The 12232-nt window shown below is 38.4% G+C and overlaps 1 protein-coding gene across 4 annotated transcripts in view; it reads left to right on the forward strand.

Annotated features, from left to right (window-relative positions):
- The window catches only part of GOSR1 (golgi SNAP receptor complex member 1), a 59867-nt gene that overhangs the window by 26077 nt on the left and 21558 nt on the right, over positions 1-12232 (forward strand). For all 4 annotated transcript variants that reach the window (XM_006863202.1, XM_006863205.1, XM_006863204.1 and 1 more), the window contains one exon: positions 1316-1390. In XM_006863202.1, the coding sequence (XP_006863264.1) occupies positions 1316-1390 (75 nt within the window). The remainder of the gene's footprint in view (positions 1-1315; positions 1391-12232) is intronic.

The following is a 12232-nucleotide window of genomic DNA, read 5'->3' on the forward strand; positions in this document are numbered from 1 at the left end:
TGGGTGTTCTTGTGCACATGCCCTCTCTTCCCATCAGCCGGCAGCTCCATTCTCCACTTGAGTCCTCCGTGGCCATGTCACTGTCTCTGGGCCCAGGAGTCCTCAGGTCTCCTCACACTGTTTGCCAACCAGGTCCCCAACCGGGACCACAGAGACCCACTGAACATTGTAAGGCTTAGCTCGCCGCTTCGTTGCTGCCTTTACCCCACTTCTCCCCATCGGTGATGCGTGTGGTCACCAATCTGAGCGTGCATTTCCACCGAGTCTCAGTCTTGGAAGGGGTCCTGCGTTGGTAGGGCCCGACCAACTGCCCCATTGTCTCCTAGGGAAGCAACCCGTTTGTTCCTGTAGTAACAGTCCATCTGCCTCCATTGTTTTGTATTTTTCCTGTCTTTCATTCGAGACTTATTTTTTGTTCTTCTCACCGCTCCAGGCTGGTCAGCTTGTCCTTTCAAGTGGAGATTTCTCATCTCTGGTGATCTGGATGTGGTTCTGGTTTCTACCTATAGTTTTATGTATTGCAGAGGCTCCGCAGGAAGCCTCAACTATTCTTACCTTCTTTTTCTGAATTGTTCCTCCCACATTGACATTAGATAAATCCTTATCTAATCATTTGAGTTGATTGTTGTTAATTTGATCCTTTTAGATAGTTCTTAAAAGAGAATCATCTTTTTTTTTTTACTAGTTAAATTTTGTTTAATTTTAAGATGACTTTAGGGTATATTTTGGTTTAACATTTAAAGATTACCCCAGGAAGTTTCAGGGGTTCATCACCCTCTATGATTCCATAATGTCTGCAATCCAAGAAAATTTCAAGTTTTTTTCTGCATTTTCCACCCTATTGATCAGGATTCTTCTGTGGAATCCTTGATCAAAATGTTTAGCAATGGTAGCTAGGCACCATCAGTTCTTCTGGTCTCATGACAAAGTTGGCAGTTAATTGGTCACAGAGGCAATATGCCACATATTGCATATTCTCCTATTCCTGACTTTCCTGTCTGTCACTCCAAGTGAATAGAGACCAATTGTTGTACAAGTAAGGGTTTGGTTTTTTTTTTCTTGATTTAAGAGTATTGGGTTGTTTTTCTGAAAACATAGGTAAGTAACTTTTATGTCTAAATTAGAGAGGCATTTATATTTATCTGTAACAGATGACATTTTTAAGAAGTGATGGGAAGGGTTTAAACATTGTTCCTTCAGAACTGTGAGGAGGCTCAATTTGTCTGCTTTGGATATCACTAGTGTCAGTCACTTCATTTGCTTTTGTGGAGTCTGCCAAAAATGTTCTTAAATTTTCTCTTAAATTTTGTCCTAGGTCATATAAAAGTGGGTCTGGTGTAAACAATAGAAGAACTGAACTGTTTTTGAAAGAACATGACCACCTTCGAAAGTAGGTATTTTGAATGTGTGCATACTATGTAGTTTTCTGTATTCTTCTCCTTACTTAACAAGCATTTATATGATATTTATAATATTAAATGATTTATCATTGCTAATTGTGCTGTAGAATAAGCACTGGACTGCTAACTGCAAAGTTGGCAGTTCAAACCCACCAGTGACTCCACAGAAACCCTATGCAGATTTGCCATGAGGAAACAACTCAACGGCATTAAACATCAACAGCAGCATTTCATTTAATTATCCTAGTGACCCATTTGGAGTCCTGGTGTGGCGCTGTGGGTTAATGCGCCAGACTACAAAGCTGTTTCAACTGCAGGGTTTGCAGTTCAAGCTCACCAGCTGCTTCTTGGAAACCCTATACAGGGTCACTGTGGGTCGGAACTGACTCGACGGCACTTCACAACAACAACATTGACCCTATATAATAGAAATGGAATTGTTGTTGTTAAATGCCGACTCATAGCTACCCTGTGTAGGGCTTCCAAGGAGCAACTGGTAGGTTTGAACTACAGCCCAATGCTGCTCTTACAGTGCCACACCAGGAGTCCAGAACTGAAATTACAGCTGTTCGAATCATAGTTAGGAAAGATGCTATGCTATGCAATATATATATTCTATATTGACATCACTTAATTGTTCCCTTTAATGTTTTTTATTGCCTTAATGCTTTTTGTTGTTCAGAATGCCTTTGAACCCTGGTGTGATGCTGTAGGATAAGCAATGGATTGTTAACCACAAGGTTGGCAGTTCAAACTTAGCAGCCAGTTTTGGAAACCCTATGTAGGGTTGTTACGAGATGACACACAACAACAGCGAAGTGTTCTTTAGCAAGTCTATTGTTGAAGTGCATTTATCCGTTACATGAAGTTATTAGTAATAGTAATGATAATGACTTTTCTTTGAATGACCTTGTGCCATTATATATATCAAGAATTTTATGAATGGTAAGTCCACACATAAAATCCAAAGAAAATACCTGATTTTTCCAGTATTCAGGATAAAATGTGTGAAAATTTGAATGAAATATTTACATATGAGGAGGCTTCAAAAAGTTCTTAGAAAAATTCCATTATCTTGTAATTCCATTTTTCCACGAACTTTTTAAAGCCCCCTTGTAGATACGTTTTTAAATAAACCACCATACTCAAGCCTGCATCATCTGTTTTCTAAATTTTGGACTAACATGGTCACAAAATAATATGTACTGGTTTCGTTAATATTTATTCTGTCTTTTGCAGAGTTTAAGGAATGGAAAATTGCTTATCTCTGTGAACGCAGCTTCTAAGCACTTGAACAAGTAGTATCCATGATAAGTAATTGCTAGGGAATTACACTGGTATTTGCTGCTAAATGTCATAAATTTATCATGTTTGTATGAACCTAATATGGCTGCTTAATTTATTTATCTTTAAACTTCATCACTTTAAGTATAAGCTGTTAGAATCAGAAAACTGAAAGATCAAGACCTTTTTAGGAGCCTCGGTGCTTCTCTAGTGTGTTCTTTCTTACTCTGTTGACTGTTATTGAATGTCGACACTAGGGGGCAGTCTTTTCCTAGACTATATTTAGTTTATAGCCATTCCTAGTGTGGGTAGTAGTTCTTTTTGTATTTGATAAATTCTGCCATAAAAAGAGTTGTGCAGTGCAGAATATTTTAAGGGATAACGTGCTCAAGGAGAAACAGTTGTAATGTTAAATTATGTTGACTGTTTCGTTGAAAATCAATTGATCATATATGTTCTGTTCCATTGTTCCTATAGATCTATCCTTAAGTTAGTAGTTTCGAATACTTTAACTTTATAGTAAGTTTTGAGATCAGGTAGTGTAAACTCTACATTTTCAAAATTGTTTTGACTTTTCTGTGTTCTCTGTATTTCCTTACAAATTTTACAATCAGATTATAGAAAGGCTGTCTGATTTTAAGTAGAGTTACAATGATTCTATAGATCAATTTGGGGAGAAATGTCAATATGTTTTCATTAACGTGAGTCTTCTAATCCAGAAGCATAGTATGTTTTTGTATTTATTGAGGTCTTCCATTCTCTCAGTAGCATTTTACAGTTTTGTAGCATTCAGGTCTTGTGCAAATGATGTTAAATTTAAGTATTACCTGTTTTGGGATATGATTGTAAATGGAATTTAAATTTTTTTGCTTTTCAGTTGTCTTTCCCAGTATAGAAATTATTATATATAATCTTTTGTATCTTGTGACTTCAAATTTACATATTCTAGTAGCTTCTTGGTAAATTCTTTGGGATTTTCTATATACATAATTATGCTGTCTGAGAATATAGTTTGATTTCTCCCTCTCTGCATTAGTTTCCTGAGACTGCAATAAGAAAGTACTACAAAGTGGGTGACTTAAAATGACAGAACCATTTTGCAGGTTGTCAACAGGACTGTACTGTCTCTCCAGACTACAGGAAAGACCTTGTCCCTGTCAGCTTCTGCTGGTCCCAGGTGTTTCTTGGTATGCAGCTGCAGTGTCACAGGGTGATCTTCCCTCTGTGTGTCCTTTTATAAGGACCCCAGTCAGACTGGATTAGGTCTCACTCTACTCCAGTATGACCTCAGGTTAACTGACAGTATCTTCAAAGACCTTATTTCCAAGCAGAGTCACATTCACAGGTACTTGGGTTTAAGACTTCCACCTATCTTTTAGAGGAACATAATTCAGTTCAGAACCTTCCATTCCTTTTTTCTAACTCATTTCCATATTTATATCACACTGTTTTTTCTGTGATTTTGCGTCTTTAAAATTAAATTTTCAGTGTAGTAGAGTTATGGAGAGTTGAAAGAGTAACTACTTTCACCTCTCCAAAACCCAAGCAGCCTGACTTGTGTCTGGGTTTTTTAGTTTGTTGGATGTTTCAGAAAATTTTTTATGGAATAATAGCTATCTCTCCTAAGTATTGACAGAAGCAGCATAATTGGATAAACATTTTTGGAATCCCAGCCTACATGATTTTAAGGGTGAATGGCTCAAAAGCTGAGACATTTTACAAAATCAAAAGCACTCTACAAATCCAAAGAATTTGTTGCACATAACTCTTCAAATATGAAGCTGTTGTATGATGAGGGTACACTTAAATAAATGGAATCAGTTACAGTAGTCAATCAGTAACTGTTAATCCATTTTCATTTCATTACATATTGCATAGATATGGTGAGTTATTTGTGAGAAAAAGGCATACCTTTACTTTAGTTATAATCTGTTTGTACACTTAGGTACAAATAATGTCCATGAACGAGTAAAAAATTATTCTATGTTATCAACTTGGCAGTTTACATTTTATGTGCTGCCAGATTCTAAAATGACATGTCTTAGGATATGTTTAGGCTTTTAGTAGTACCTTGAATTTAAAAAAATTCATCAGCCTACTTGGGCAATCTGAAATTATGGTTGAACATTTGAACTTGGGTTCGCTTTCCGTTTGTTTGTTGATTTGAGTTTAAGTGGTGCTGTAACAGCCATACCACAAGTTGTTGTTAAGTGTTGTCGAGTCGGTTCTGACCCATAGCGACCCTATACAGGGTTTCCGAGGAGCCGCTGGTGAGCTTGAACCGCCAACCTTGCAGTTCAAACGGCTTTTCAGTCTGACGCATTAACCCCACAGCACCACCCCAGGACTCCATACCACAGAAACAGAAGCTTAGAAGCGACAAAGACCTTCCTCCAGAGCCCACAGAGACAAAAAGCCTTCTCCCTAGAACTGGCAACCTGAATTTGGACTTCTAGTCTCCTAAACCTCGAAAGACTCAATTTCTGTGTGGCTTTTGGCCAGCCCATCTGGTAAGCAGCAGCATACTTAAGTCTCCCTTCTAGCTTTAAATTTGCTGCTTATTGTTATTTACTTCATTACACAGACACTATGATGCTTCGTGTGTTTTCTTTGTGAAATATGACCTCAAAACGAAAACACCATTAGAAAGGTAATAATAATCATGTGTTTCTAAGAAAGCAGGTGAGCCTAAGTGGGTATTTGGAATAGTTTATGGAAAGAACTATACGTAATGGGAATATGCAACAGTATTGAGATATAGTCTCCATCTATATCGGGTTGTTTGTGTAGTAGAAGTGAGTTTCTAGCTTATAGGAACTGGCGGTGGTGGTGGTTATGTCCCGTGGAGTCGGTTCCAGCCCATAGCGACCCTGTACAGTGTTTCCGAGGCTGTAAATCTTTATGGGATCAAAAAGCCTCATCTTTCTCCCGTGGAACAACTGGTAGTTTGGAACTGCTGACCTTGAGGTTAGCAGACTGACTCATAACCACTACACTAGCAGAGCTCCTTCTTAGAGGAATTAGTACTTCTTAAAGTACCATTGATTATTTTACCTATGTCTACTCATTCCTTTTGTGGAATACTTAAAAATTGTAGTTTCAAAAAGCTCCATATGCCTCAGGTGTGGTAATTATTTGTTATATTGAAATAAATAACAAAGCAAATTACTACTATTCTGAACAATACTTATTTTAATATTCATGTGGTAATGTCTGATTTTATAAACAGAATGACCTAGTTAGGAGCTTTTATTGAGAACTTGTTTTTCTTAACTTGGATCTTGTTCAGTAATGAGATCAAATCCATCTTCAGTTGGTACATGACTTAACAGTCACACTGGAATTGGAGATGCTCTGCCCGAGGGAGGAATGTTCTCTCCCCAGATACATGTTTGTTTAGTAAACATTTCTCCCCACTTTCTCATGGAAACTGTCAGGGATTATTTCAGTATCAACCCTGATTGATATTTTATGACTCTAACCAGGTCTGTCACGCATTTATCAAGCATGTAATGAGTGTCTCCTGTGTGCTAGGTATTGTACTAGACGCTAGGGGATCAAAAATGAATCAGACTCTTTTCCTACCTTCTGGGAACTCATTCCAGCTAGAGAAATAGTAAACAAATAATTAGGATATCCTGTGAGGTATTGTATAAAAGAGATATTGCATGAGATAATGTGTATGAGGAAAAATATTAAAAACTCTACAAATTTAAGATATTTTCCCCTCAGTGCATATCACAATGCCTAACGTATGTTAAGTGTTTGCTAAGATGCTTCTTGGGTGAACTGATGAAGAGCAGAGAGCTGAGCAAGCATAATGTTATGGTCTAAAGTGGATTCACCTGGGTGTACAGGTGCAGTGGGGGCGGCTTCACAGAGGAGGCAACTGTTGAGATGAAATAAAAATGGTTTACTAGGCATAGAATCAGGACAGAGATGTTCAGAGAGGGTGGGGGTAGGGATATGAGGCATTAAAAGTGTCTTAATTTAGATCATATATATATCTGGTGTGGTTTAATGTGCTGTGGTTTAATGCGACAGACTGCAAAGCCATTTGAACTGCAAGATCGGCGGTTCAAGCTCACCAGCTGCTCCTCAGAAACCCTATACAGGGTCACTATGGGTCGGAATTGACTCGATGGCATTTAACAACAGCAACATCTAAAGAATAGCAAATGGAAACAGATGACCACATTCTCTCTTAAGCTGTTTCTGTTACAGTTGAGCATTTTGGGGCACCAAAATATTTGGTTAAAATACTTAATGGAAAAAATACAATAATGACATCATCCTCATTTACGGTTGACGGAATTCCTATTGTATGCTTTTATGTTGGGTGTCACTATTGTAATGAATAATTGATACCATAGCAGTTTCATTTGTCAAGGCTGATTGATTCCATCTCAAAAGGAAATTAATTACAGGAAAAACAGGCACATTGAAAGTAGACTCTTCCAAAGCACCAAGCCCTACTCTTGAATTATGAGTTGAAAACCTAGGAATACCTTAATTCTCAATCTACTCTCTAAATCGTTAACTGTTGATTATTGATTTTTATAAATTTAGTGTCATTTAAAAGAAACAAATGTAGTTGACGTAATAGATTTTTAGATTTTAGAACTGAAAATGGTCCTGCTCTGTTTTCTTGACTAAGCAGGTAATTTTCATCCCCTTCATTTTATGGATAAGAAATCTGAGGCTGTGTGAGGGAAAAATGACTTTCCCAGATCTCATTGATAATAATTTAGCCTTTTTTCTCTCCTTGGGTAGAATTCTGAGTTTGTCAGTTTCTTAACTCCATAGGATTATAAAACAAAATGTCCGTGTTAAACCATGAAAAAGTCTGTGGGTTAATGTGCTGGACTGCAAGGTCAGTTTGAACTGCAAGGTTCAAGCTCACCAGCTGCTCCTCAGAAACCCTATACAGGGTCACTATGAGTCAGAACCTACTCAACAGCACTTAACACCAGCAGCTTGCCCACCCTGCCATTCTGAGGGTGGGAAAGACCAGGTAATCTCCTTCTGTAAAATTTGTTGTTGTTGCTAAGTGTTGTCGAGTTGGTTCTGACTCGTATCAACTCGATACAGGGTTTCTGAGGAGCAACTAGTGAATTTGAAGTCCTGTGCTTATCTTAGAGTGCCACACCAGAAATCCAAGTCTGTAAAATTAGCAGCCTCTAAGGCAGTCCTCCTTGCGCCGACTCCACGACACATAACAACAACAATAAGAAGGCAGCCCTCCTTTGTCACACAGTGTTGGTATGGGTTACAATTGACACCCAACAACAGCAACCCAGGCTGGAAGGAAATATGCCACGACATTGATATTGATGGAGCAGAGATTATAGATGATTTCTATTTTCATCTTTCTTTTTCTGTGTTTTCCACTAAAACGGCATGTGTGGATGCTGCTGCAGCTTAATTCTACTTCGTTAACTTGTTTGGAGATGTATTTATATAGATACTTACAAAGAGGATGTGGACTTGACACATCTGGCTAAGTCTGAATTCGTAAAAACAATTGCATTACCACAGGGCTGGTGGATTGGTGAGGACAACCAATTATTGTGGTTTACAAAGGGGCAGATTCAGAAACTTTTTTTATTATTTACTTATCTATTAGTTACTTAGGGAGCTCTGGTAACATAGTGATTACAAATCGGGCTGCTAACCTCAGGGTCAGCAGTTCGGAACTGACACCTTTTTCTGTGGAAGAAAGATGAGGCTTTTTGCTCCCGTAAAGATTTACAGCCTCGGAAACCCTGTACAGGGTTGCTATGAGTCAGAACCGACTCCACGGCACATAACAACAACAACAATTATTTACTTACTCACTTATCTTTTTGTTTTTGCCAAGTTCTTACATTTTGTTTGTTCAAATCGCTTTGAAATAAACTCATAAAATCACATTTTTACCCCTGAAAGTTTTCCATATTGTGATTTTTTGGTGGGAAATTAATTACTTTTTTGAGAGACAATTATTATTTAAATCTAGCTTTGGATTCCTATTGTGGTGCTGTAGGATAAGCACTGGACTGTGAACCACAAGGCCAGCAGTTCAAACCCACAAGCTGTTCCTCCTCGGAAACTATATACAGGGTCACTTGCAAAGTCGTTTGAACTGCAGTGTCTGTGGTTCAGGCTCACCAGCTACTCCTTGGAAACCCTCTACAGAGTCGCTGTGGGTCGGAATCGACTCAACGGCACTTAACAACAGCAACAACATGAGTCACTGACTAGATGGCACTTAACAATAACTAACATTGGGGGAAATGAGTTATTTTTTTAAAAAGAGGCCATTGTTATTTAAATATAACTTTTGTAATTCTCAGCACAAGATTTGGTAGTAAAATTTAGATTATTGTTTTCAATTAGTTTAAATTGGCCTTGAGAAAAACAGAAACAATTGCTTAATTACAGACTCTAGATGACTTTTGGAGTCCTGGTGTGGCAATGTATGATAAGCACTGAACTGCTAACTGAAAGGTTGGTGGTTCAAACCCACCAGCTGCTCCTTGGAAACCCTGTACAATGTCGCTGTAAGTTGGAACCAACTCGAAGGCACTTAATAACAACAAGTAACTGTAGGGACCCTAGTGGGATGGTGGGTAAAGTGCTCAGCTGTTAGCCATTCTGCGGAAGCCGTGGTAACCTACTTCCATCAAGATTTCGTCTTGGAAACCCTGTGGGGCAGTTCTACCCTGTCCTGTTGGGTCAGTGAATTGGAATTGATTTGATGGCAGTGGGTTGTCAGGGTTTAGATGACTTTATGGAATGCCTCTAGGCTGTTAGGAAATGCTTGTTTTAAGGAGAATGGTGGTGCTGTAGGATAAGCACTCAACTACTAAGCACAGGTTCAGCAGTTCAACCTACTATACCACTATAGTGTGCCAGTGCTTGTTAAGCTGATGTCAGCATAAAATGAAGCCCCATCTATGAAGTATGACTCCAAGGTATTCATGTATATTTTAAAATAAGTGCCATCAAGTCAGTTCCAACTCATAGGGGCCTTATATGGGGTTTCCAAGGAGCAATTGGTGGGTTTGTACCACCGACCTTGTGGTTAGCAGTCCAGTGTTTGTCCTACAGTGCCACACCAGGATTCCAAATAAACCTTGCAATATGGCTCTATAGGATAAGCACTCGACTGCTTATAGATGGATCTTCATTCACCCACTGAAAGACATCTGGTTATTTCCATTTTAGGCTATGAAAAATAAAGTTGCTTACAAACATACTCTCTGGTGAAATGTCTCGTATATCTTCTGGCCCATGTTCTAATTGGATGTTTACTTTTTCACTGTAGAGTTATGAGAGTTCTTCATATATATTCCTTATACTATAGATACTGGTCCTTTGCCAGGCACGTGGTTTGCAATCATTCTCTGCCAGGATGAAGCTTGTTTTCCATCCTTTTAAACAGCATCACAAAGCAAAAGTATCTTATTTTCATGAAGTCTGTTTTTATCAATTTATAAATCATGTTTTGGTGTCACATCTAAGAACTCTAGCCCTGTATGTCAAAAGAATTTGTTTTTGTTTTGTTTTTTCAATAAGTTTTATATTTAAGTTCATGATCCATTTTGAGTTCATTTTTATGCTAGGTGTGATATTTAGTTTGAAGTGGGTTTTGCTTATGGAGGTCCAGTTGTTCTAGTCCCATTTGCTGAAAAGGCTGTCTGTCCTCCATTGAATTGCTTTTGCACCTTTGTTAAAAATCAATTGGGCTTATTTGTGTGGGTCAATTTCTGGGTTCACTGATATATTCCATTGATCTGTGTGTCTCTCCTTCTGCCAATACCACAGTCTTGATTATTGTAGTTATATAGTAAGTTATGAAATTAGATAAACAGATTCCTCTCCTTTGCTCTTCTTCTTTTTTCCAAAATTGACTTTATATATTAATGTTACAGTACTCTTTCTGTATCTTAAAAATTAGGTTAGAACTGTATATCAAAATAGAGGATTAAAGGATTGTTGCTTATAGAGCACTGAGTTTCTGTTCACAGCGATGGGAAAGTCACATTGATTAAGGGTCTGGTTGTATACCCAGTTAATGTCATTGCTGTCAGTAAATTGTATTACTGCAAAAAATTGGATTGACAGAAGTTGTGTAACATATATTTACAACAACAACAGGAAGGGGAAAAAAAGAGTATCTACTGAGTCTGCTTTTAATACAACCAAATGCCTCATGGGATTTGGTTTCTTGGTTTGGAAGTTTAGGGTCATGGTTTCATGGACATCCCAGTTAATTGGCCTAATACAATGTTTAGTGCTTCTACTCTACCTCCTAAATCATTGAGTAGTGCTTGGAGTCTTAAAAAACTTCCAAGGGTCCATCCAAGGTACGATAATTGGTTTCTATTTGCCTGGAGCAACAGAGGAAAAAAGTCAGGAATAGGAGGCTGATATGGAATATGTGGCTAATTGCCTCCATGAACAGCTGCCCATTTCACCCTGAGACCAGAAGAACTGGCCAGTGCTTAGTTACCATTTCTGAGCATTTTTTGATTAAAGATTCTATAGAAGAGTGAGAGGGATGTAGAACAGAATTTCAGATTTTCCAGGGATCTCATACTTTGTAGAGCCATGAAGGGAGGATGAAACCTTGAAATTATTGCCCTGAGATAACCTTTAAACCGTAAACCAAAATAATCCCTGAAATCTTCTTTATTATGTATGTTGTTGTTGTGTTGTTAGGTGTTGTCAAATTGGTTCCAACTCATAGTGACCCTGTGCACAACAGAACCAAACACTGCCCGGTCCTACGCCATCCTCACAATCATTGTTATGCTGGAGCCCTTTGCTGCTGCCACTGTGCCAGTGCATCCCATTGGGGGGTCTTCCTCTTTTTTGTTGACCCTCCACTTTACGAAGCATGATGCCCTTCTCCAGGGACTGGTCCAACTTGATAACATGTCCAAAGTATGAGAGACGAAGTCTGGCCATCCTGACTTTTAAGGAGTATTCTGGCTGTACTTCTTACAACACGGATTTATTTGTTCTTCTGGCAGTCTATGGTACTTGTAGTATTCTTCTCCAGCACCTTAAATCAAATACATCAATTCTTCTATGATCTTCCTTATTCATTGTCCAATTTTCACATGCACACAAGGCTATTGAAAAATACCATGGTTTTGGCCAGGTGCATCTTATTCCTCAAACTGGTATATTTGCTCTTGAACACTTTAAAAAGATCTTGTGCAGCACATTTACCTAATGTAGTATGTCATTTGATTTCTTGACTGCTACTTTTATGAATGTAAATTGTGGATCCAAGCAAAACGAAGTCTTTGACAACTCTTTTTTTCTCCATTTATCACGTTATTTATTTGGTCCAATGTTGAGGATTTTTGTTGTCTTTACAACGCAACCCATACTGAAGGCTGTAGTCTTTGATCTTCACTTGTTATGTGCCGTGGAGTTGGTTCCAACTCATAGCAACCCTGTATAGGGTTTCCGAGGCTGTAAATCTTTACGGGAGCAGAAAGCCTCATCTTTATCCCGCGGAACAGCTGGTAGTTTTGAACTGCTGACCTTGC

This window comes from Chrysochloris asiatica, unplaced genomic scaffold (genome assembly GCF_000296735.1).
Source record: "Chrysochloris asiatica unplaced genomic scaffold, ChrAsi1.0 scaffold00054, whole genome shotgun sequence".
Taxonomy (NCBI): domain Eukaryota; kingdom Metazoa; phylum Chordata; class Mammalia; order Afrosoricida; family Chrysochloridae; genus Chrysochloris; species Chrysochloris asiatica.